Source organism: Lepisma saccharinum, chromosome 1, assembly GCF_977018435.1.
Source record: "Lepisma saccharinum chromosome 1, izLepSacc3.1, whole genome shotgun sequence".
NCBI lineage: Eukaryota > Metazoa > Arthropoda > Insecta > Zygentoma > Lepismatidae > Lepisma > Lepisma saccharinum.
In genome coordinates, this window is record NC_139229.1 from 187,487,665 (window position 1) to 187,515,516 (window position 27,852).

The 27,852-nt window shown below is 38.2% G+C and overlaps 1 protein-coding gene across 1 annotated transcript in view; it reads left to right on the top strand.

Annotated features, from left to right (window-relative positions):
* Nucleotides 1-20,182, top strand: part of LOC146005486 (methylcrotonoyl-CoA carboxylase beta chain, mitochondrial-like) — a 38,707-nt gene extending 18,525 nt beyond the window's left edge. The window contains exons 5-10 of the mRNA XM_083144733.1: nucleotides 1,432-1,691; nucleotides 5,779-5,924; nucleotides 8,978-9,113; nucleotides 13,716-13,983; nucleotides 15,879-16,103; nucleotides 19,675-20,182. Coding sequence (XP_083000859.1) covers nucleotides 1,432-1,691; nucleotides 5,779-5,924; nucleotides 8,978-9,113; nucleotides 13,716-13,983; nucleotides 15,879-16,103; nucleotides 19,675-19,752 — 1,113 coding nt within the window. The 3' untranslated portion in view covers nucleotides 19,753-20,182. The remainder of the gene's footprint in view (nucleotides 1-1,431; nucleotides 1,692-5,778; nucleotides 5,925-8,977; nucleotides 9,114-13,715; nucleotides 13,984-15,878; nucleotides 16,104-19,674) is intronic.
* The last annotated feature ends 7,670 nt before the right edge of the window (nucleotides 20,183-27,852 follow it).

A 27,852-nucleotide genomic window follows, 5' to 3' on the forward strand; every position in this document is an offset into this window, starting at 1 on the left:
GAGTCAGCAAGAGAGAAATAAAATTCAGTCAATTAGTATCCCAACATAATAACCGAAGAAAAGAGATGAGTTAACTTGAAAATTTGAGTATAAAATGCAGGAAGCAACTTACAGCTTCATGTTTTCATATTTTACCACTGAATTTTAAAAAAAAATCCTTTCGAGTTTTCAGAATTCCAAAAATCAGATTTTTATGTGAGAGATCAAGCAATGTAAACTAACTTTATGTCTAAAATTCTCCAAAGGAATTTTCTTGAATGAGGTCCATAAAAGATAATTACACAATATAATAACCATGCGTTTCATTGCATAATGCTATGAAATATGAAAAATAAAAAGGAAAAAATTGTGCCAAGTGTTCATTCCTCTGGTGTATCCTCTTCCAAATGATACATCGAATTGTAAATAAAAATAATACTTTTTTTTTTTGTTAGTTTATAATACTAAATATTTCTTTATTGTTATTATTTCTATTATTCAGTTTTCTATCAACGACTTAACGCCTCCCCCCTCCTCCATACAAACTTTCTGGTGATGCCCATGCTCTACAGGTGTGGTTAATCATCATTCATGACATTTGCTTTCTTACTTATTCCAGTTGTAACTTTTTGCTAAGTACTTGTTTGTTTTCATTTTTCAATAAAACTACATCTCCCGCTATTCTATTTTTATTCATCTGAGTTACTACGTCAACTCTAGTTTCACTCCACCAGACTTCCCACATAAGACAACTGTGCTACCTTTGATTCTTAATGACATTAATGCTACATGTTTTCCAGCATAGCACACAGGACTAGATCTGAATATAGCAGTGGTATCAGTATCAGAGAGTGTCAGTTCAAATGTAATTGCCGTTATTAACTAAAATAGGACACTGGTAGATTGATAAAGTGTAGTTGTAAGATTTATATACACAATGGAACCCAGATTTTACATTTTCCTTCATTATATATTCAATATTCATGGTACCAACATAACAAAATGTTTCAAAATATTCCTCAAGTTTACATTTTCCAGTTTTCAAAGTTTTTTCAGCTTTGTCCCCTGAAAAATGTCAAATCGAAGTTCCACTGTGTTAACATGTATAAATAATATAAACTAAATGTACTAAGTTGCTACAGTGATCAAGTAACGGTATTGATTAGACTTGCTCATTTTTGCAAATTTTAAGTGAAAAAGAGTGTTTTTGTCCTGATCTAGTCATTAATTTGAGTAAATTTTTCTGTTATGTCCTTGTGCCTAACTTTGTGTAGAATTTCTCAAGTTCAGCATTCTTCTTTCTTTCCACCTCCACATCTCTGTCTCTCCCCCTCTCTCTCCTCCCTCCTTCCCTACCTATGTATATATTGAATCTTAAAATGACATGAATAAATGATAACTTTTACAGTTCTTTATATTGCATCAGAGGTAACAGTGCTTTATGTTTTTCAGGCAAATATATTTCCAGACAAAAAACATGGAGGGCGAGTTTTTCGAAATCAGGCAGTCATGACTGCAGACGGAATCCCACAGATAGCTGTAGTATGTGGAAATTGTACAGCAGGTGGGGCATACATCCCCACGATGTCCGAAGAGAGTATAATTGTCCATAATATGGGGTCTGTATTTCTCGGTGGCCCACCACTTGTGAAGGCAGCGACAGGAGAAGTTGTGAGTGAGAACGATCTTGGTGGGGCAGACTTACATTGCAGGTATAGACATTTTGTCCAATAAATTAATCACTGGGTCATGATTGTTAGGTGACAATGGTATATCAGTGATTTAATTTTATCTGTCTCATTTTTCGGTACATGTGTTAGCTGATATTCCGTGATAATATATTTTTATGAAGATTTTTGAAAGACATTTTTTATTAATTTGTAGGTTGATTTTTGCAGTAGAACACTTTTTTTTTTTTTTTTTTTTTAATACAGTTTTGTTGTTCTAGTTTGTTACTTTCTTCTTTCAGCTTAGATAATTTCCCTCAACTATGAGCACCTGTGTTTTCGCTATTCAATACATCAGTGACAGAGATGCATCAGTAAAACTGGATATAATTTGTTCTTGAAGGAATTGGGAAGCAGAATCTTAGCACTGGGTTCTTGCATAGCAAAATGGCTAGTGTTTTTGCCTTTGGTTCGATTTTCTACCCCTTTTCTTGAGAATGACCCACATACATTATTTAAGACAGAGCGAGATGCAGCGATGACAAAGCAAAATAATAAAAATATTGCTTTTTAAATATTTTAGAGAAGAAGTAAAAAATAAGTCAGAATATTCACATATTTCAGCGAAATTAGTCAAGCAACATCATGAAACAGCTATAAATACGCAAGAGATTCGCTAAGTTTAGCGCATCGAAAGGAGAGCCCAGTTCTACCCCCTGTGCCCAACCATCCTCTTACATTTCCTGTTTGAGTACAATGGTGTCAGGCAGGCCAGGTCATCGCAGCAGGTCTGCGAATCCAAGGTCCTTCGACCGCTTTTCTCCCGCACTTGAGGTCTGGTGATAAGAGACCTTCTTTCCAACCCCCTTGTTTACAAACATGGCAGGGTTTCTGTAACGTCAAGATGAAACTTCTCAGAATGTCCAGCACTGTAAAGCATGCAACACTCTTGTTTTTAAGAGAAAAATACATATTAAAGAGCATTACAACGCAACTTACACAGAATACATGAAAGTAATGGTGCATAGAAAAAATATAAGTAAGCCAAAACATAAATTTCCCCATGGTTAGTGCTAGAAAGAACTGAAAAAAAAGTTGTTCTGGATACATTGTATTTCCTTCATAGTATTTCTCCTTTTATTTTTTTGGATCCTGCAGTTCAAATATCGATTTTGAAAAAAAATGTTCTTTCTTTACAAAACACGAAATACTTCCTGTTGTTTTGTGTTTACTATGCTTACAAATGACAAGACTGATCAAGATTTTTGTTTTCGAGGTGACAGACATACTTACTCAGACAGAACCCTTTTCCTAACATATCTTACTTTCACACCAGGGTGTCAAAAGTATCAGAATTCCGGAAAATTTAAAATTTCGATTTCGGAAATTTTACTACCGAGATTTCGGAGTTAATCCGAATTTCCGCGAGCGAGGTTTAACAATTTTTCCATTTTTTCGGGTAGAATTTATTAAGAAAGTTTTGTCTTCCTTATTTTACGATCATATACTCCGTAGAAAAAAAAATAGATTTAGCCATCTCTACGCCACATGTCATGTACGAACACTGTTATGAATGTAGTAATTCCCCCCTTCCTCATTGAAAGATTGACCCTGACATTTGGCAAGTCTTGCAATGACTAGGTAAAAGTGTCGGCTTCACCACTGATTTAAGAAGATATGAATTGATTCTGCAGCACATCAGCTTCTGATGTTTAAACTAGCATTTCATGAGGAGATTGCTTACAGATATCAATCATGTCAAGACTCATTACACTGAAATTTAGAGACCTGTTATTCCATTCTGGCAAGACTTTACAGTTTTTGAGAGCAGTGGTCCTCAAATGCAAAGTTGTTTTCACTAGCTGGCCACAGAAGGTTGGAAGGAGGTTATGCAAAACTGTAGCAATTTTAGCCCTTTTTCAATTATCGTAGAGGTAAATAAAGGAGATATAGATCCTCTTGTAATGAAAGTAAATGTTTGACATGTTCTGGAAATTATATCATAATGAGAAATATTGGCAAACAACTATAAAAAATGACATGCAGGATGAACATAGAAATTCTAGCTGGCATTCACTACCATAAGTCTCCAGATAAATGGGCAGAAAAATAGATCCAAATTTTACACAGTTTTTTGTGCTTACCAGATAAATGACCCTCAATGTACGAGGCATAATTCCATTGCCTTTTTGCCAAAAGAGCAGATAACAGTATAGGGCTGTGCCAGGAAGAACCAACCACATTGTTGAATCAGCCACCGCCTTTGCTAGAGCTTGCCATTTCTCTGCTGAAGGGGTCAGTGGTCTCTGCATGGTATGGCTTTTTCCCCTTACTGGTGCTGTGCAGCTCAAAAAGAATATGTGTGCAACATGGAAGGTTTCTTGTAGCTCTGTTTGTTGTGGTATTAGTGTTTGTAGTTGATGTTTTCATCCTGGAAGAGCTCTACGCAGCTTGGATGTGAGGGAGATGTTGATGACTGTGCAAAGCAAATAGAAAAAGCACCATGCAAAGGATTCTTTGAAGCAGAGTACATCAATGTGACTTAGCACTTAGTGGTGGGAAGCTAACAGAATTATGCCTGATACCATGTAGTAATTTGACTATTTCATGTCCCAATTCTGCCATCCTACGTTAATGACGATGTCAAGGATGAATGATGACTTATGATGACTTGCTTTAATACCTGAAGGAATAAACACAGCAAGACCATCCTTCCCCTACCCATGATTTGAACCTAAGGCTCCGGGCTATGTAGTATATTGTGGTAGCCACTCTGCCTCAGAGGCTGATGAAAGAAAAAATAAGTTATTGTGGTACAACATGTTTTATGTACTTGGTCCATGGATAACTGGACAAGTAGCAATAAAAATAATGTTAAAACTGCATGATCGTCCTTTTTGTGTTGTGACTAGTAGACTGGGAAGGTATATTCACATTGAGAACAAGAGGAATGTAACTCCATAAATGCTTTTTTCAGTTTTGTTAATCATGTCCTCTCAGAAGAGCTCTATTTGGAGTCAGGTCGTCAAAGTAGAGTTGCGTATCTCCTTTTTTTTTGTTTTACGGTCAGGCATATGCCTAAGGATGCATTATTTCCTCTCTTCCACAAATTTAATAAATTGGAGTTACATCTGACTGGGTCTCTCATGGCAGTTTTGAGACCAAAACAACTATCTAAAAATTGCAACAAGAACAGGATCAGACAACCTGAGAGTTGTCAAGATTAAGAACAAAAGAGACATCTGTAAAATCGAGAAAATTTAACTAAAAATTACAATTGTTTAACTATTTGACTCTTTCAAACAAATAGTGACTGAATGATTATTTGCAGAGTGTTTATAATTATTGTTTAACGCAAGTGTAAAGTAAACCAGATATTTCAAGATGAGAACAAGACAGGGAAACTAGTTTAATAACAATGGAAGCAAAGTTCAAAGCATATGTATAAAAAGTGCAGACCATTTTTATTTCTAAAAAGAAGGAAAAATCATGTAACTTGCAGTTCAGCTACACAGTCCTTGCCACTGAAGAGGCTATTGCACCATAAAGTTACGGTAGTTTTGTTTTATAACTTACATTTTCAGGATGAGCCCATTACTCTATGCCAAGCTACTAGCACAGCCAATACCTATGGTGTCTATTCTAACCTATTGTCAGCTGTAGCATTGTTTTTACGTACGTATCACTGAAAAGAGATCCATTGCCAGGTTACTTTGGCACATTGGTAGAGGATGCACACCCTTGCTGTAAAGAACTTTCTTGTTTCCACCATGCCCCAAGGTCATCCCTAGCTGGTGGACCTCTAAAGTGACATATGGGATTGCAGCCTTAATGTATGTTTGTCATGTTATATTAGATTGATATACTATTGCTTATGTGTGTATATTCATAAATGCTGTATTTTTATTTAATTCAATTTTCATGCTGATTTATGTAGATAGATACAGTATAAAATTTGTGTAAAATTGCAAATATATTTGGAAAAAATCAAAACTTCCTAAACCTTGAGTAGCGACACTATATGCACATTCTTATTCACATTAAAAACATCCTTGGATTGTGGCCAGTTCGTCTATTTTAACTAATGCAAATGTACTATTTTATAGCTTAAAATTGGATTTGAATATTTCAGATTCAGTGGAGCTACAGATTATTATGCAGAAACAGAATCAGAAGCATTTGACATGTGTCATGGTGTGGTGTCATCTCTCAATAGAAGAGTATATGAGCCTAGCATAGTGTATGAAGAACCCTTATATCCAGCAGAGCAACTTAATGGTAAGTCTCAATGATAGCAGCAATAGAGCAACAAAGTAAGATTAGAGTTGCTGTATTGTAAGAACTGTTGGACATGATCTTGCCTGAATAAAGCCAAGTATAATAACAAAACATGTAAACAGCACAAATTAAAATTTTCTACATTTGAAGCAATTCTTGAAAATGTGGAAAGTGATTAAGTGAGAAATGTGTTGACAGAAAAAAAATCTTAGTTCTGAATATTGTAGCGGAGAATACTTAAAATGCCATGTCAGTGAGAAATCACCCCAAAAAAACTTACATTTTACAACCAGCCTTCAAATAAGTTTCAGTTCCAAGTTTGTGCACTGAATGAATATGATACACTAACTAGTCACTGGATTTTGAACATTGCATAACGAACAAATTTAATTCATAACTTCACAAACATAACAAAGCAGTTGAGTATAGTGGACCTTCACCTCCTCAACAGATTGCACCGCTCATCAGAAAGGACATAGCAATTTCATGTTGGATGTTATTGATTACTGTGAACATTTTTTTGTTTGACTATGATGTGGATAGTCAATTGGAAGAAAAGAGGGGCATGACAGCCATGTTTAAATACAACAGAACCCCGATCATACATTTTCCTGCATTATACATTCTATCACTATATTCCTAGTTAAGCTGTATGTTATAAAATGTTATGAAGTTTACATGTCTTCTTTCTCCTGAAGTATTTAAAATCGATGAATCCTCTACATCGAGAAGAGTAATTGTGAAGAAATAACAGGAAAATATTTTGGTGCTTTCAGCAAATTTCTTCCTCTTAGGTTACCTTACCTGACCTTTGAACTTTGTACCCTAGTATTTTAGCTACAGTAACAATAATAAAATAACACCAAATAAAAAAAATGTATATACATGTATTTTTATGTTAATAATGCTTTGATATGTCATATAAACATATAATGGAGTCTGATTTAGAAGTGTAACTTTTTTAACAAAGGAGGAACCAGCAGTCTTGTTATTTTCTGTGGATATGATAACAGACTATCATTTTATATTTGAATTAGTCTCCATTGCTTTCTATGGTGAATATCTAATAAAGATGAAGAAGGTGCCATCACAAATCCAGTGTCCAAGTTGATGGAAGCAATAACTTGTGATCTACTACTCTTTCACATGTCTATGTACACCAGTGGTTAGGAATACAGAAGGTCATTTCATGTCCATGGTAACAAAGTTAGAACCCACCTCACCTTAAGAAAAACCATGATGCCACGAGCGGTGGTGTTCCACGTGATACCCCTGTCTTGCAGCAATGGCCCTGCAGCGGAGTTTCCATTGGAGGAGACTACGTTGAAGAACACATTGGTCCAAACCATCATATTCCTCCTGACAAGCTTTCCAAAGACCCTCAATTGTGCGAGGCCGTCTGCTTCCCAAGGCTCGTTTTTAACAACGGAAACGCACCAAAATCCATGGAAGAGGCATCGGGGGATTTCACAGGGATGTCTGTAAAGGGGATTGCATGAATGCCCGTTTCACGTGCCATCTGATCCATGTATGCCTGCGTGGACTTTGCCGTATGACTGGAAGCCTTGTCCTGGTGGATGACAACACGAGATGTGTCGCTGCCATAGAGAGAAGGAATATCATGTCTGTAAAGTGGTTCCAAAGTATTCGTCTGGTAATAGGCTGCATTTATTTTAGCCTTTTTTTCCACTCTGCGCAGTGGAAGTTTGCCGTTATGGCAGTAACCACCAACAACCATGAACCCGCATGGAAAACTTTCAGCACATTCACGTACCCACTCAGATCGACCTCTTGCATCACATAGACGATAGTAGATGGCCCTTTTTTTACCACATCCCGACAGATACACCCATGCTTCATCCAGGGACACCACATACTTCCAGTGGTCCCCTGCCAGATGGCGTTCGTAGAGCTTCCGACTGTTGGTCTTCCTCTCTTGGACATGTGAGGCACGCAACTTGTGAACTTGAGCCTTGTGCTTCCGCACAAGTTGTAAATCTTTGGCTATGATGGGATTTACAGTTGCAGGGAAACATTGCACTGCCTGTGCAATCACACTTTGTGTTGCAGGGTTTTCACATCGCACCAAGGATCTCACTTTCCGCACAACATCGGAGGAACGCTTGGGCTTCCGATATGTCCGAGGCCCACTTTCACTGGTTCCAGCAACAGGTACAGTGCAAGCTCTATGGTGATTCAACACTGCGTTGATGCCCCTCTTTGACACATGGAATGCTTTCATGTGGCACTGTTTAATTATCTGGCTATAACTATAACCAACGTCGGAAAGGGCACAGATGTACCCCCCCCCCCCCCAAAAGACTGGAATTTTTGGTGCCATATAAACATTCACTCACACACCAACCATCGTTTTTGCAAGTCAACACACAGTACTTCCATCCTACTGGCTCTGGCTGCTCTGTGCTATGCCTACGTGCTGCTCCTTGGTGATCGAAATCGTTACCATCAACGTGAAACAACCTTCTGTATATGTCACGAGATGCATTACATTTTAAATCTCGAGCACCCTTAATAAACATGTGATTGATAATACAAGGCAACTAAAAGAATTGTATGTTAATCATGAGTATTCAATTAGTTGTGTTTCTAGTGGATTTAATAGTAATGAATTTAATGCCTACTCCCCTATAATTTTGCTTATCTAATTCTGCATAATTTGGCACGAATACTTTTGGTATGTTAATTTTTTTTCAAAGGTGAGAGATGTTTATCCTATTTTAAATAATAACCCGTGGCTCGACAGCCTTGAAGGACCTAGGCCCGACTGCCAGTCTCCCTCCCACAATTCAACCGGTATTGTAGGAAATTTCCGAGACCGGGTTATGCTACTCACTCGTAGCTCCCCAATTTCCTCACGATGGTGGGTTGCCACTGATCCTATACAGAAGCCGAGAACCTGGAGACTGAACCCAGGCAGATTCGAATCCATGCCGTCCCACAGTCGGAGTCCAAAGCACAGCGCCTTAGACCACGAGGCCACGGACGAGGACTCTCCTATTTTAAATCTGAGTGATATTTTTTTTCTTTTTCAGATCTTGCAGGTATGGATGAAATGGACCGTGAAACAGTGTACCAAATAATTGCCAGAATAGTCGATGCAAGTAAATTCCATGAATTTAAAGCAAAATATGGAACTGGGTTGGTTGTAGGATTTGGGCATGTATGTGGGTAAGTGTGCAATGACCTTTATTTTGTATTTGATCAATGTAGCAGGTACACATGATATAAGTAACATAATGTTGCTCCCTTATTATACAAAACTTGAGAAAGGAGTTGGTGTTCAGAAGAACATAAAGAAACTTATAGTTTTTCTTGTATGTACGCATTGCTTGCATGATAGAATTATTTTCCTGTAGTTTACGGTTATTACAAGCATAAGAAAACGTTTCAGGAGAACACACGCTCCTTTCATCAATAATTCAAACATCAGTCCATAGAAAAAAATTAGCGGGGGAAAAATACATCCATGCCAAATCAGAACATTCGCGTATAACAATGGATAACATATTTTTAAATTTTTTCCTGAGAGCACAAAGACTATGTTCTAATAATGAGGATATCAAAAATGAAGAAGAAAGGCTCTTTAATATAGCAAAAGAAAATGGCTTTCACACTAACAGAATAAACCAAATCAAAAAACAAGTTGCAAGAAAACTAAAGGAAAAGAGAAATACAGACAAAGATGAAAAATCTGTTGAAAAGAAATTTGTGTGCATTCCATTCCACAAGGGATTCTCACATAAAATTGCAAAAATTTTTAGAAGTTTTAATTTCAAAATTGTTTTTAAATCACCAAGAAGTTTGGAATGTACATTTAATGAATTCAAAATGAGAAACTCGCTACCAGATGTGGAAACCACAGGAATATATAATATAAGTTGTTCATGTTCAAAAGATTATGTGGGACAAACAGCAAGGAAAATGGCAATAAGATGGCACGAACATGATTTGGACATTATAAATCTAAACCCAAGAACAGGTTTGTCAACTCATATCATCGAAGAGAAGCATTTGATTAAAAAGAGAAGGGTTTTAAAAAGATTAACGGGAAACACAGAGTTGAATGTCTGGGAAGCCTCGTTCATTGCAGAAGAACACTGGAATAAATTAAATAATGAAAATGGCAACATAGATCCAGTGTGGAGTTTTCTTTTTCACAAATGGAGTAAGCCACCATCTTTAAAATTTAATGTAACAGAAAACATCAAGAGACTTTGTGAAAACAATGATGAATTTGAATTACCTGATGATATTTGGGATTCATAATTTTAAAAATAGACTGTTTTTTTCACAGTTAAGTTGCTATATTACAACAATGTAACATTGACAACATCCATTATATAACAGATTCTTTTTGTTTAAAAATTACTAACCATTGTTATAACTGTATCTTTAGTCAAAATGAAAATAAATGTCTGATGAAAGGAGCGTGTGTTCTCCTGAAACGTCACAAAGAAAAAACTGTTTTCTTATGCTTGTAATAACCGTAAACTACAGGAAAATAATAAAGAAACTTACTTGTTAAATGTATTTTCCCTGAGACATACTCCTAGGTTAACTTGCAACTTCAGTCTTACACAAGTTTCATAATTACCTGTTTGAAAAATTGATTTTTAACCAGATGAGGTGGTCAACACTTCACTTTCATCACTTACACTAATAGTTTCATGTAACTGTAAGTGAATTATTTTTACTGTTTTGAAAATTGTTTTGTGACAAATATTGTCTTAACATTCATATCTTGTCAAATTTTACATTATTTTATAATTACTTGTGTGAAAAAATGTGCCAGGGTGTATTGTTGTACACACATAAACAGTTGTTTTCAAAGAATTAATGCTTTTTTAATGTACTGTTTGCAAGAAATCAAGGTCTGTAAATGTTGTAATGTTGAATGACTCTGTTTTAACCTCTCTTGAATAACTGTGACGTTATCAAGTACTTGCCGCCAGATCAAAAAAGTTATGGTCCACTAAAATAAAGATCCATGTTTTGTGGTTAAAGTTTTACTTCAGATAAACCACCAGATTAAGAAATAAAATGAAGTTGTAACATTTTGCATGTGCGATATTATATACAGGGTGAGTATCTTAACACACTCTCTAAAATGTAAAGGAGTTATGCTAGGTATAATTGCTCATGATAGAAACAGGTTAGGCCAAGTAGAAACCATAGTTGTGTGTGTCAAGCAGAGGTCCTCCATATTAAATTCAACTAAAAAAATGTATATGGGAAGGCTAGAATTTCATGAGAAATGCAGTGAAGGTTTTTTCAATCTATCTTTTACCAGTAAAAAGTTATGCATAACTTCTACTTGTGAAATCGGCTCAATATGTTGTCAATGTTCCCTTATGCACACCCTTAGCGTTTCTCTCACTCATGCAGAGCATTTCGCAATGTAGCAGGTGAAACAGCATCGCAAGCAGCAACTATGCATTATCTCAGATGGTCAATATCACGAATTTTTAGTGCAGTTACCATTGCCTTCAAATATTCCCAAATGTAAAAGATGTTAGATCTTAGAAACGTGCAGACTCTTCAACAAGTCCCTGGTTGTCAATCCATCTACCTGGAAATTTATCATGAATAAACTCTCACAACATTCCCACAGTGTGGTGGCGCTCCATCCTGTAGAAAAACTCTGAGAGGAAAAATAACATATTCCGTAGGCAAGGTTACAAAACCTATGAAATATGGACCAACCAATCGCGTTCCCCACACTATTAGCTTACAAGTAGCAACCTTTCAGCTGGGATCTGTCCAATCTGGCTTATCAGATACAAGGATGGCATATTCTGCTTATTTACTTTACCATGAACATAGAAAGTAGCCTTTTCACTGTGATGGACTTTTCATTCCAAAAGGAAGCGTCACACTGTAATTGTTTGAGACACCATTCACAATATTCAATTCTTCTGGTGATTTTGCTGATTAAAATTACGTGCAATGGCATGTGAACTTCTTTTCCTAGACATCGGTATGGTCTCGATGCATTACTCATGTGTTAGAGGCATTTTAATGCTTTTTGTTTACACCTTGAAAAGGGGAAAGTGGTTACATGCAACTTTTTACTAGTTCAAGATATGTTGAAAAAGCCTTCACCGCTGCATTTCTCATGAAATTCTAGCCTGATTTGATATATCACATCAACATCTTCCAATTTAATTTTTTTTAGTTGAATTCAATATGGCAGCCATCAATATAGCACACCTCCACTTGACACAAAGAACTAAAGTTCCTCCTGGGCCTATCATGAGCAATTATACCTAGTGTAGCTCCTTATACATTTTTAGGTGGTGTTAAGGAACTTTTAACTCACCCTGTATATTGCAATGCTAATTGGAGATGAGTAATGTTTCTAGGTGTCGACCTCCATGGCAGAGTGGTTAGTTCAGTGCACTATGAGACCAAGGACCCCAGGTTTGAATCCCAGCCTGGGCATCGGTATTCTTTGTGAGTGTCCCTTCATCAATTTCATCATATCAGCACTTATCCTCATTACCATAATTAGCCAAAAGGCACAGAAAAGTGACATAAAATAACTTTAATTTAACAATAGTGTTTCTAGGAGCAATAGTTCAGAGTTCAGGTAAAACAAAAGTCTCACTCTTAAAATGCAACATTGTTTATTATGATTAACTATTCACTTAACTATTCGCTTCCTAATACATGGGTTAACTTTTCATACCAAATTGCTTCTAAATCATGACCCAACCTTAACTCTTAAGTTATGGAAACCCTCTAAGTAGCATTCTACTTATAGAAATAATCTCCTATCCTATTTTTAGCCAAAATCTGGAGTAGCAGTGAATCTGGGAGCAGCACAGACAACATACAATATCCTAAAATCCAGAATATTGAAATATTCCTATCACCATGACCTGACCCTCAGCCCAACTTTGATGGCATCTAGCCTCTTGCCTGTTTTAGTTACCAGTCCAATGCCATGTTTAAAACTACATGTTTCAGATCTTTAAAATGCATGAATATATTTTTAAATGTATTTTTTTAAAATTTAATAGTATTTGGATAAAACACTTTTAGTTGGCATCTTAATGTGCATTCTTGTGCCTCAGCTTTTAACCCAGGTCAGAATATTTTAGTTCTCAGACACACATTTATAATAGTTATGGTAAGGGGCTTGGCCTCGTGAAATGTGATGGGTGCAAAATAGCCTAAGTGCTGATGCACCCACAATTTTCAATTCAATCAATCAATTACAAGACAATAGTGCACACACTCTGGCCAAGCAGGAAATCTGAACCTACAAACACAGTGTTTCGTTTGATTACTGAGATTCCTTATCGACCATTCTTCTGAAACAAAGCTTTACATATGCTTCCATTAATACAAGCTTTTAACATTGTATTTGCTTAAAATATTTTTGGGAAAAAGGGATTGTGTTGACTTAAACACTGCTGCGAACACTCTTTTGTATGCTCAGTATTCTTTTCTTTTATACCAGTTGAAACATTCCAACCATGTGCATCAGACACTTGTTGTCTCAGTGGAATTGCACAATAACACTCATTAGTTTAGACAGTCTTTTCCATGTAGTGGGACAGCAACATATACAAGGATACATTGCTGAATCAATGACAGTGATAAAATTACGTCACTTCAATGTTTTCAATACACAGAATGTTGGTTCCAAGATGGCTTGCAGACATTACATTCCAGATAATACATGTTATCTTTTGTATTTCACGTATGAATTGTAACTTAAAACATTGTGACATATTAATTAAGTTATTTTTTGTGAAATTACAGGATGTTGACAGGATTCTTAGCAAACTATAACAAACTGACTGCAAGAGATGCTCAGAAGGGAGCTCATTTTATAGACTTGTGCAACCAGAGAGATGTTCCTCTCGTCTTTCTCCAAAATTCCTGTAAATCAATAACAGCTGGTGAACCAGTGGAGGATGCTATTTTGTTGAAGGAAAAATCCAAGATGATGTCAAGTCTATCCACTGCCAATGTGCCAAAGCTGAGCTTTAACATAAAATCTTGTATTGGGGATGACATCTACACAATGGTAAGTTATCTACACAATGGTAAGTAATCGTAAGTAGCCATCTGCTGGTAAAAAAATCCAACATAACCATTTCCCTAACAATTTGATTGGGATTGGGGGGGTCCTATTAAGTGGCCTCCAAGGTCGCCCGACTTGACTCCTCTGGACCTTTTTTTTTCTGTGGGGGTATGTCAAGACTATTATCTACCGAACACCTGTGCAAGGGTTGGACGATCTACGAGAAAGAATTATCAATGCATGTGCATCTGTGACACGTCAAACTTTGCGCAACATATGGTTTGAGGTTGAGTACCGACTTGATGTTTGTCGAGCCACCAAAGGAGCTCACATTGAGATCTACTGAGGCGAGTACTGCAATTTTCTTTTGCTCATCATAAGATTCCATGATTCCCTCTTCCAAATAAACATAACCGGACATTTCTATCACCAACAGTTGCAGAGTTATTCAAATTCTTTATTGGTATATTTTCATCCAGACACACTGTACACAACAAATAAGAATTGTTGCAATAAACTGGGTCAAATTTTTGGAATTCTCCACTGAACTGCACAATTTTTGACAACGTACGCACAATATTAGGCCTACGGACCTACAAATCACAATAAACATTATTCTCCCATTAAATATCTTATTGGTAGTAAGAAGTTAAAAGTCCATACAATCAGCATTAGCAATCATTAGAGGCACATATTTTTGGTAAATAAAAAAGCAAAATTTCGGTACAAAAACTAAATCAATTTCGGGTTCAAAAGCGGTAAATAAAATAAAATATCGGTGTTATAGCGGTGAAAAAAATGGATGAAAAGTGGTACATAAAAAGACATATTGGTTTTAAAATTGTGAATATAATCCTAAATTTGATTTAAAAACTACACTTATTCCACAGAATTAACATTTCACTTCTAATAGCACATTTATGTAATTATCAGAGTATTAAGTTAATTTCTTTGTAAAGGAGTCCATTTTTGCTTCTCCAATATTAACAGCAGAATTAATCAATGTTCCGGGAATTGCATAACTCTCAGGATAATTCAGACCTCAGTAAGTGTCGCGTCAGTGAATAAACCCTGAATTTCGTGTTTAAGAGTTGATTTCGCTTTTTGCAGTTCATTTCGCATTATTTCGTGACAAAATATGGTCACAAAATGCATCTTGCACCTTTCAAAAACATGAAAAATTAACACTACAATGTGTTTTTTTTTTCAAATTTCGTTTTATCGTTAAAAACGAAATATGCATGCCCCTAGCAATCATCTATGTTCACAAATTCTTAATTGGCTTACTTCGGACAGGTTGAACACAAACATTTTATGCACCAACATTAATCTAGTCATCCAGATTTTCTGTCTCTGCAATCTCCTGTGTCAGAATACAACCACGTTTAATTTGCAATTAAATAAAAATATTGCTACCATGATACTGTCCCCTAGTTTGTAAATTTTGGGTTGAAGTTTTCAGTCTGTAATTAGATGACTGTGACTGAATTGAATGGATTCTCGCATGTGCAGATCGTTTTGTCACAAGCTGCTCCTTGTGATACCAAATTCCGTAGACATTCACTGTTTTGTCGCAAACTGTTGAATGTGACTCAAGGCGAATGTTACGTCCGATGTATGGCGGGCCATAAGAGCCCTATGTTAAATATTCCCTGAGTCGGTTTGCAACAAAAATGTTTCGTCACATCGCGTCATGTTGGATCTGGTGTGCAACTGGCCTAAGGGAAAGGTAACATGCAAATAGTGAAACTCGAATACTAATATCATATCCACATTGCATTTAGATTCATGCATACTAGATATGGACATCAACAGCTTGTGTTTTACATTGCACAGGATACTTCATTAATGAGAGAACATAATGGCATATGATTAACATTATTTTTTGGTTGTTTTAGTGTGGACCATCATTTGAACCAAATTTTTACTTCAACTGGCCTCTGGCAGAGATGCATGTGGTAGACCCATCACTGAATGAAGAAAAGGATGGAGCATCTGAAGATAAAGCCAAGAGTAAAAGAAGTAAAACTATGTCACATTTCGATTTCCCTGTTTATAGCTCCTTCTACAATGCTGCAAATATTTTAAATGATGGAATCATCATTCCCCAGGACACAAGAAAGGTTGGTCTTTAGGTTCAAATTTCTAATATAGTGTATATCAACTATGAATCATGTGACATTATATTTTATGAATAAACTGTGTTCACCCCCTGCATTGTCAATATCATTAAGAACTGAATTTTTAACATGCTTTCTTTTGTTCTACACTGGTCAAAACAATTAGGGGAGCAAGCAAGAAACCCCAAAACCAAAGTTGGAAAGTTGATGTTGATGAAGTGAGTGTGTCCTCAACCAGTACAATTCATCTGTGATGAATCATCAGCATGAAGAGCTCTCTAGTGACACCATAAGGCACGTGGCAGAATTTGTGATATGAGGAGCAATCACGAGGTCACTTGGGAACACCGGTTGTGTGGTGCTGGCAGACCGTAAGTGCAGGTGGGATTCAGTTGAGTAGTGTTGAATAGGAACGATGGCAGAACAATACGATTTAGGGGAATCTAGCGCATGGAGAGCTATTGGGAGGATGAAAGCAGGACAAACACAACGTGAGGTGGCTGCAGCCCTTGGTGTGTCACGCAGTGTCATTTCCAGGTTGTGGACACGATTTCAACAAACAGGTACAGTACGAAGGAGGCCTGGGCAAGGTCTACCACGGTCAACAACAGTTAGGGAAGACCGGTACTTAGCATTGTCGGCTCGCAGGAATAGGCAGCAAACTGCAACTGACTTGCAACGCGGCCTTGTTTTGGCAACAGGACGAAGAGTCTCGGGCCAAACTGTACGAAATCGCCTGCGGGAAAGGGGTATTTATGCAAGAAGACCAATGGTGTGTGTCCCTCTGAATGCCCAACACCGTAGGGCCCGCAGACAGTGGGCTGTGGAACATCGTGAGTGGGGACATGGAGAGTGGAGTTCAGTTCTCTTTTCGGATGAGTCGCGTTTCTGTCTCCAGTCAGATAATTCTCATCTGGAGGGAACGTGGGACTCACAATTATCCCGCACATGTGCGCGAAGTGTCTCAGTATGATGGCGGTGGCTTAATGGTATGGGCAGGGATCAGTGTTGCTCGACGTACCCCCCTGCACATTATCCAGAATGGTACTTTGACAGCCTTACGGTACCGGGATGAGATCCTCAGGCCTCATGTTGTCCCAATGGCTGCAGATATCGGTGATCGTTTCATTTTTGTGAACAATAATGCCCAACCTCACCGAGCACGTCTGGTTGACGCCATGCTACGGGATGAGGGTATCGAACGAATGGTATGGCCAGCGTCCTCCCCAGACTTGAATCCCATTGAACATGTGTGGGACACACTCGGAAGACGCATTGCTGTTTGGCCAGCGCCGCCTACAACTCTGCAACAGTTGGAAATGGCCCTTCTGGAGGAATGGGTGAATATCCCACAGGCTCTCGTTGATAACCTTATTGGTTCCATGCAAAACAGATGTGCAGCTGTCATAGCAGTTCATGGCGACCACTCGCCTTATTAGAGGTATGAATCTGTTGAGTATCTGTCCATTTCTGTTGTCTTATCACCGTGCTGTTCTCCTGATTTTGTGCAGTACCTTGCAGAAATTGCCCCTAGAACTCTGTTGTGCTAATGACTCAATAGACATGTATTGTACTGGTTGAGGACACACTCACCTAATCAAAATACATTGCTACTTTTGACTTACCAACTTTGGTTTTGGAATTTCTTGCTTGCTCCCCTAATTGTTTTGACCAGTGTATTAATGGCAGAATAGTTTAACATTAAAGCTATGTAAGGATGATAGGATGAAAGAAAAGTCAGGTTTGATTCACACATTAGGAAACAAACACACAGATTAAAGGAAGAAAAATAAATCATATGATTTATTAGCAAGGAACATCAGAGAATGTGTTATTTCAAGTCAACCTCCGTATGGGAGTAGTTAGCACAGTGCGCTACGATGCCAGGGGTCCTGCGTTTAATCCTGACCTGGGCATGGGTATTCTTTGTGAGTGTCCCTTCATCAATTTCATCATATCATTGCTCATCCTCATCTTCGCAATTAGCAAAAAGTGACAGAAAAGCGAAGTAAATTAAATCAAACCAAACCAGGTGTTATTTCAAAGCATCATGGTGCTAAGAATTGATAAGCATTTTTGAGGAAATTAAGTTGAAATGTGTGTTGTGGATTCATAATTAGGAGAAGAGAGACGCGGTAGTAGATAAAACTGTGTTGTGGAATTGTTAACTTTCTTGTTAATGAAGGTACAGTAACAACGCTGGACAGAAGATCTCTGGATGTATAAATCTGTGTATACAAAATGTATCTGAGAAATCAAATTATCATGCAGGTGTGTTCTTTCAATACCCAATACCTGTGTACCTCATGCTATAAGCATAGGAGGGGTGGTCCAAAAATAGGGGTTGAGTAGTTCTGTTGGTAGAACGAATATCCATAATTGTAAGAAATGGATTATGGACAAGAATATAAATAGTGACTTATTTTTCAGCACAGTCCCCCACTTGATATTGAGACACGTGTTATACCAGGGTACCATATTCAAGGTAAGGTAGATAGGTGCACCGTGCCATGGAGGCACATATGAGGATGCTTTTACCATCCCGAGTTGACCTCAAGTACCGATTTGTTTGAGGATGGGTGAACTCCAGAGCCTCTTTTATGCAGGGCCAAAGTCAGAAAAATTTCGATCTTGGACCACTACCCTAGGAATTGAACACAGGTCTCCTGCTTGGCAGTCATCCTACCAACTGGACCACCAGGCTCCTTCCATATTGAAGAAGATGCATTAAATCCATGCCCTGCATATGAAGAGTGTGTACATTACCAGCTCTCTTTTCAGAGATGAGAAGAAGCAGATTTTGCAGGGTGCCAAGTCAAAACTGAAGTGGGGGTCTCCCCGATGGCGCAGTGGTAGCGTCGTCTCCTTGTAGTCAAGGGGTCCTGGGTTCAATACCCGTTGGAGGCACATAGTGGTTCGGATCCCACTTTAAACTGTAGGTCCAGTTCCAGTTAGCCTTACTGTGCATAAAGTGGACTTAAAACACTAACTTAACTAATTAAAAACTGAAGTTGGGGACATAGAGATCCAGATGTTATAAACTTAACTTTGCCAGATGAGCTACCACTGTTCAGGTCTTACCTTATCATGAGACAGAAAACCTGATTTTTTTTTGTCAAATAGCAGCCTTCAAATATGTCAGTGTGTCGTAGCATTCTCCATTCCACCTTAAGGAAAGTACAGGAACAGAATCCGTACCATTTTTGCCTGTGTTTGTTTGCCATGACATCTCTTGCTGCAATAACATGAGCACCCTCTTCACGGTGGTAATTCACTTCCTGCGGATGCACACCACAGACCCTGCAGAACAAACATTACACATTGGAAACAACTGCCCTTAATTGCTAACAGTATTGTTTTTCCCAGTTGAAGATATATCTGCAATACAGGTACCACGAAACTAATTTTTGAAGCACTCCTCATATCTTGTCCAGAATAGTAGTTGTATCTGTAAATTATCTACATCTTTCTTTTCCATATTAAAGCTGTCCTGCACTATGCTCATTAAATAATTATTGCTAAATGTTATATGCCCAAGGAGTTATTGTTTAACCACATTTTTTTCTCTTTGCAGACCATCTCCTTCTGCATGAAGGCTGCATATCAATTCAGAGAAGAAAGCTGTAAAAGAAGAGCAGTTGTCAGAATGTGATTTTTTTAATCCTTTAGGGGTGGGTTGTATTTTTCAAATACCTGTGAAAAAAAATATGTTTTTTTTTGTATACTTATTGTCATCTTCAAATGACCTACTCAGGGAGGAATCACACATGTGGGCTATACTTCTGAATGCGCAATTACAATTTTAAGCGAAACTGTGCTACAGAAATTGTTTTATAATTGGAGCAAAGGAATTTGTAATGTACATAATATTTTAAACATGTTTAAGGTTTGATTGAATTTTTGATAGGTATATTTGTGTTGCATGTGTTTATGTACATATGGATTTTTTATTATTATTTGTGGTCAGTTTTCCTAATGTTTGTTGTTTTCTCATTTACATTTATATGTATATGTAATTTGTCATTGTTAAGTGTAAATCTACTCTCTAAAATATTGTGGAATAATATACATTTTCAAACATGCTTGTATTTTTTTTATTTTTTTTTAATAGCTATCATTTCCATTACTAGCCATTCTGACATCCACAACCACATTATGATGCAAACATTTTGAGCAAATACTGTATATATTAATGTTACTATGTGGGGAAGGAACTATTTTTATTATTTTTTCCAACTTTTCAATATTATAAGATATTGAACAGTTCATAAAAATTGTGGCTCATTCATGGATGAAATCTGGATTTTTGACATTTCATGCCAGTGTAAGGCAATCTTAGATTTCCCAACGATTTCTAGAAATGAATATTTTTTCAAGTGAACTTGGTACTCTATGTGATCAGAAGTATCCGGACACCCACCTGAAAATAAAGTACAAGTTTGGGCAACCCTCCGCATCGGGAACACTGGCAGTCAATGCAGTGTAGGCCCACCCTTAGCCTTGATGACCGCGTTCACTCTCACAGGCATACTTTCAATCAGGTGCTGGAAGGTTTCCTGAGGAATGGCAGTCATTCCTCGCAGAGCGCCAAAATGAGAAGAGGTATTGATGTGGATCGGTGTGGTCTAGTACGAAGTCAGCATTCCAAAACATCCCAGAGATGTTCTATGGGATTCAAATCAGACCTCTGCACAGGCCAGTCCATTAGTGGGAGGTTGTTGTCGTCAAACCACTCCCCAACAAGCCCTGCAGTATGGACGGGTGCTCGGTCGTGTTGAAAGACACAATGGTCATCCCCGAACTGGTCTTCAACGGTAGGCAGCATGAAAGCTGTTAAAATGTCAACCTAAGCTTGTGCCGTGACATTGCCCTGTAAAGCAACAAGGGAGCCAAGTCCCCTCCAGGAGAAACATGACCACACTGTAACCCCGCCACCTCCGAATTTCACTGTCGGCACTGTACAGGCTGGTAGATGTCGTTCACCAGGCATTTGCCACACCCACACCCTACCATCGGATCCCCACATTGTGTACTGTGATTCATCACTCCACACAACGGTTTTCCACTGTTCTATGGTCCAGTTTCGACACTCCTTGCACCACACGAGGCGGCGTTTGGCATTTGTCTGTGTGATGTTTGACTTATGGGCAGCTGCTCGGCCATGGAAACCAAGTTGCCGCACCTTGCGCCAAACAGTAATGGTGCTTGGAGTAGATCCTGATGCAGTTCGGAATTCCTGTGTGATGGTGGCGATGGATGATTGACTATAATGCTGTACGACCCTCTTCAACACTCGATGGTCTCTGGAGGTCAACATGGGAGTTTGGCCTGCACGCATTTGGGTTGTACACATCCCTTCACTATTACATCGGAAACAGTGGACAGAGGGATGTTTAGGAGGGTGGAAATCTCTCACACAGACTTCCTACACAAGTGGCACCCAACCAACTGACCACGTTGCAAGTCTGAGAGTTCCTCAGACCATCCCATACTGCTGTCTCACACTGTCTGCAGACTACTGAGTTCGCTGACTATGTGTTCCATGCGGTAGATGGCAGTACTGTGTCACCCTCTATGATAAACACACGTTTCGCGGTGTGTCCGGATACTTTTGATCACACAGAGTATATGAAATAGCTTATGGTACACAGACGATATATTATAAAAACTAAACTAATCTCCAATGTGCAACAACCCTCTAAGGGCCAGTTAACCTGACACAGTGTTTATTTTTATTGGGTAACACAAGATCAACACATAGAGTCCCATCACCACTGATTTCTGGCTTTCGAGATCAGATTCTGCTATTTCTTCTTTTCAAGTAGCTACCCAATTGTCCTCACAATGCTGCATCTACACCAAAATTTTGGGGCTCCCACTGGGAATCAAACAGGGACCACTTGAACCAAAAACGAGAACACATGTATGATACATTATAACTTACTGAAAGGTTACATGATAATTGTTGCTCAATAGGGATTGAAACTAGGTATTTTGCATTTCATGTCCATTCTTTACCATGAAGGTACCTAACCAGCCTCTGGAAAGTTTCCACAATTTATAATGACATTCCAGGAACACTACAACTTCCTGTTACTTTTGGATTGAATTAGTTCCCCCAACTGCAGGGAGATGACATTAGTGTTTACTTGACCATGGGTGTCCAATAGCAACAAGAAGCTGCTGGATGAAATGGACATTATATCAGTTTGTTGTTGCATATGAAATGTCAGATTTGGTAGTTATACTTCAAACAATAGTATCTCGGTGGAAAGGAAAAAACATTTATTAATCATTTGATGCTGTACACTTCTCCCAACATAATGCCACTTCTGTAGAAGTTTAATATTCTGGACAAGTAACTTCTCACAGGCATTTTTGACAACAGCTTCATTGGTGAACCTTGTCTTTAAAAAAGTGGAAGTCAGTTGGCAAGAATTTTTTCAACCATCGCTTTAGTTAGTTCATTTACTGTGCCAGGTGCAAATGCTTTATTGATCTTCCTGGCTGCCTCTGCTGCATTGTGGTCAAGTTTAAACTTGTAAAGAAAAAGTAGGCATATTTGACATGAATCCATGTTGTGTCTATAAGATAACAAGGCACACAAAATTGGATGGAACAAATTTGGTTTATCCAAAGTCAATAGGGCCAACGCGTGAAGCAAAATTCTGGAAATTGTTTCTGTAAGCTGGCAACACTGCTGCTCTTACACATTGTTATTTTTTTCCCCAGAAGTATTTTCAATGAAACTGTGTAGTGGTAGGAATACTACATACATACCACTCCTACATACTAAAATTTTTCATTCTCTTTGGTCTATTGTGGTGGTCACAAAGGTCTACTGAAAACCAATTTCTTTGTTATTTCGATTTTCTTCTTCCTTTCACAGTCATTATTGTGAGATAAAATGTATAAATTTTACCTCTGCTAAAATCTCGGTTATTCTGGGGGGGGGGGGGGGAAGAAAGATTTTGTGTGTCTACAACAATTAGTTCTCATGCTATGTTCTTTTGTACATCGCAGCAAGTTTGAAAAGTGAACACTGGAAAAGTCCCGTCTGAGAGGCTTTACAGGTGTGGAGGCTGTCTGATCAAGATTAATAAAATATAAACACAAGTACAGCGGAACCTCAGTTTTCAATTTTTCAGCAAACCAAGCTGAAAAAACTTAAAATGTGGGAAAATGTAAAATCGAGGAAAATTTTATAACATTTTGCTTTGTTTGGACCATCAAGATTGAATTTATTATGTCTGAAAATGTAAAATCGGGGTTCCATTGTATCATGTAAATTTACTAAATTGATGATGCGTGTCAACAGTGATCTTATAGCAAATATACAGGGAGGTTATTTCAGTCGTTCACCGCCAGCATGTCGGCCGTTCGGCGGGCTCTTCATGCAACAGGTCCCGGCAAATTGCGTTCAGGAAGTCCGTAACAGAAACCGCTTGTTTTGTAATGTTTCCACTTTTCACAATTACAGTTACAATTACAATTGAAATAAGCACGTACCTTGTCGCAAGGATGCTGTGTGTGTGTGGAAAAGGTGTCCTCCCAAATACAAATATTTCTGGCACCTTATTTCTGACAGAAAATCTTAGATTAGACATCGTTACTTTATCGTCAGTTGTCAGAAAGGGAAGACAGCATCCCGGCGCATAAAGCAAACCGAAAGCGTAAAATGATATTTAAAAGTAATAATAATGATGATCACTAACCTCCTGTGTTATAAGAGATGTTGAAAATGACCTCCTTTAACAGCAATACAACACGTTTCTTAGGTTCAAGAGATCCTGTCTATCGTAATTCCCTGACCACTTTTCTGCAAGAATTCGTTTTCACGTAATTATCGTACATAAAAACTCTCTGTTCAAGACTATATTTGTTTAACGACATAACTAATGAATGAATAACAATTAACACACAATAAAGCACTGGCCATGAGTAGCACATTACAATAACACAGTATAAGCAACACGTGTACTGATAAACGCAAACAGAAGTGAACATGAACGTACACTGACGTCTGGTAGCCGACAGTGTTGCTAACCATTTTTCGGCAATGTCCCTACAGACGTAGTCAAAATGTCCCTACAACTGACCAAATGTCCCTACGCCAAGTAAAGCGACTAAAAAAATTATCACCTCATGAGCATGCAAAACAGAAGATAAAATATACACATTTACTTACCAAATCTTTCTGCTCGGTGCTTCCACAATTAATGAAGGAGCGAATTTACATTTGCCTATCCTAACTTAACCTAACCGTACCTGGAAGCGGCCCCGGCGCCTACCCAGCGTCGAATAACATGGGTACCTGGGGGAAACCCTGGGGGGTAAAGGCGGTCAGGGGCGTGATGCTGATCACATCACCCCCACTCACGACCGGATCAAGAAAGTGTGGGGCGTTACCCTCACACCCCCTATACGCCTTCATGGCGTGGTGCTATGCACAGGGGAACACTTTACCTTTTTTGTACCTGAATGGTTCGTGGGGCTATCCGTCAATGGTTTGTTGGGCTACCCGTTTCTCGAGCCCAAATTTTAACTATGTTTGCCTTGCCTAACCTAACTTAACCTAACCTTACCGAGAATGCTCAGTGGGGCTATTCCTGAATGGTTTTGCGGTAATTGTGATTACGAACCGATAAAAAATATTTTTTTCGTAGCACTTTAACATCATCGAAGACGCCATTTTAGTATCCTGTAATTTTATGATTGATGTAATGTTGCCAAATTTACCTGTAATCAAATCAGTTCTTCTACATCGTGATTGTCGCTGTCACATGTAAGCACGTTCTTTGGGCAATATACTGAAATGAATAAGTTTATTAATTAGCCCTCCTGCACACTCCACCTAACAATCTGTATAACATTAACAACTTTTTTACTGTTCTCTTCCGCTATTCTTACACAATCCATGCTCTCCAAGTATGAAATCAACAGTGTGGCAACGCTGTAGACAGCGTAACTAATTGTAATTTGTTCATATCAACAAATATGGCTACCATACTTGTATACGGAGAATCATTGCGAGAATTGAAATGCTTATTTTACAACTTCTACACGTTAATTAACATTTTTTCCCCCTCACCCCAACATGTTAACTTGAGATAAATCATCACGAATAATTATTTCGTGAGTATAAGACGTAGCATAGAAATTACAGAAGGGTCCGGTATTGTAAATTCTTGCCTTAATGAATAATAGGGGTGTGCGGGACAGAATTTTTTGGGTCGGGACGGGATCGGGACGGTAATTTTTTTAAATCCCGACATTCGGGACTGAAAAATTTGCAATTTCCCGACCAAGTCGGAAAATTTTCGGGACGGGAAATGTTCGAAATTTCCCGAAGCACTGGAAATCTCGAATTTTACAAGTCATTTTCACTTTAAGTGATTGTTTTTGCATTTCTAGAATAAAAACTTACAATTTTCGATAAGTTCCAGAAACTTACAAGGCAGAAAACGTCGAGAATTAACGACTTTTTAAAGTAAAGGATCCCGCACACACCTAATGAATAACGTTGAGTCGTTTACTGTTGATTATGTTATTTGAAGTCATACATGCTGCTGCTGTGCAGAGATAGATGTTGGTTGGTGATGCTGTATTTCCTGCAGTCTTTAACAATTCTGGTCCCATTTTATTTCCCTTTTTTGTTTTTGTATCACTTAACATTGAAAATATTCTTTCCGTTTCCGCTTTAGAATGTGGCAATGTTAGCACTATTTTCGCGAGAGTGGAAATGTTTTCAAAAAGGAACTTGCCTTGAAAGTTTTTGGCAACCGATAACATGTTCCAAAATTCTGATGGAGATTTGTTAGTTAGTTCTTTTTTCTCCTCTTCGCTAAAGTATCCAGATAAACTAATTCATAAAATGTCATTTACCAAGATTGAAAAAAGTACCTACGTTTTCCCTCATTTGGCAAAATCTGTCCCTACGTTCCTACGCGGGCGAAATTTAGTGAAAAGTCCCTATGCTTAGGGACATGTCCCTACGGTTGGCATCACTGCCGACTCGTGCAGTATGAATCGCCCTCTCGCGGCTGACAACTCACCCAACCCCCGATAAGCTGCCGGCGCTGTCGCGACAACTGAGGATAAAGTAGCGATGTCTAATCTAAGATTTTCTGTCAGAAATAAGGTGCCAGAAATATTTGTATTTGGGAGGACATCTTTTCCACACACACACAGCATCCTTGCGACAAGGTACGTGCTTATTTCAATTGTAATTGTAACTGTAATTGTGAAAAGTGGAAACATTACAAAACAAGCGGTTTCTGTTACGGACTTCCTGTAATACAATTTGCCGGGACCTGTTGCATGAAGAGTCCGCCGAACGGCCGTCACTCTGGCGGTGAACGACTGAAGGTGAGCCCAAGAGTACCAAGTAATGGAGTAAAGAGAAAACACTCACCAGACACACGAAAAAAATCAAATTTTCACTGCCATGAGCTGCATCTTCAGGTGTAGAAGCAAAGTAAATGAGGAGAATGAAGTGCTTTTGTTTTTATTTTTCCTGTGTGTGGTTTGTTTCCTCTTTCCTTTTTTACTTTTTGTATATATACATGCATGGGTTGACAACAATCAGGACATTATTATTCTGTCACCAGTAAATAAAAAAAAAAGTATCTGACTAAAGATGAAGTACTGTTCAGACTAAATTGAGATGTCCGTAAGTATTAAATAAAAATTATACATTCTTATGACAACAAACCTCCTCCTAGTGAAGACAAGAAACCGTTAATTTCCTAATCATCTTTATAATACTGGGAAGGGATCCAAGTGCACTGAAGCTGTAAGTTCAAGAAATGTTATTCAGATTCTTACCAGCATGGTGTATTTTGGCTCTGTGCCGAGATAGCACAGTGAACAACTTTGAACAACTCTTATAACACAGGTTAGTACTGGTTAAGCAATAAAAATATCATTGTCTATGTGCTACAGATATATGCGTAAATAAGCGAGACGTTACGAGACAAGAATGCCAGCATCTGCGTCATGTCACTCACTATCTCTGCCCAGAGCGAAAACGAACGCACTGTATATTTTAGGTAGTCTACTCAGATTGGTCCATCGAAAGAAACAATCGCATGGTAGATTATGAATATGTGTGGGTTTATAAGCAACGTAGGGAGCAGCCCTGGCCCAAAACCATGGTAACGGTTGAAGTTTTTGCGTGCGATGACGTGTAACCGGCCAAGTGAATGCATCACTTCAATGTGAAGTCACGTGAAATGACAAAACGACAGTGTTGCAGTATGCAGATATTAAACACCAGAACAAGAACAATCAGGCTGTGGAAAAGGAGATGCGATGACCACTAACGCCATCAAACGGTTGGGCGGGAACTTTACGTCACATACCATGAAGAAGTAATAGGGTCTGAGCTGATTATGTCCTTTGCGATTAGTCCACTCAGAATTAGTTCACTTCATCAAATGATTTACTAAATCTCATCAATTTACATTGTCGAATTCATTATTTGAGTTTTTTTGGTTTAGGTTCAACATCTTCACCGAAGAGAAAATTATGCTCATTTCTTTGTTTTCCTTGACCCTGTACATCCAGGTGTGTTATATACAGTGTACGTACAACTATAGATTGAATTGTATATGATTGTATCTTCTCCAAATATGATGTATAAAGAAACAAACTGCCGGAGAACAAAGTGAGGTGAGTGTACAAAGAAACCTGCGCAGACTCGTGACTCCTGTGCACCGTACTCCAGTGTGGAGGGGAGGGGGAGAGTGGA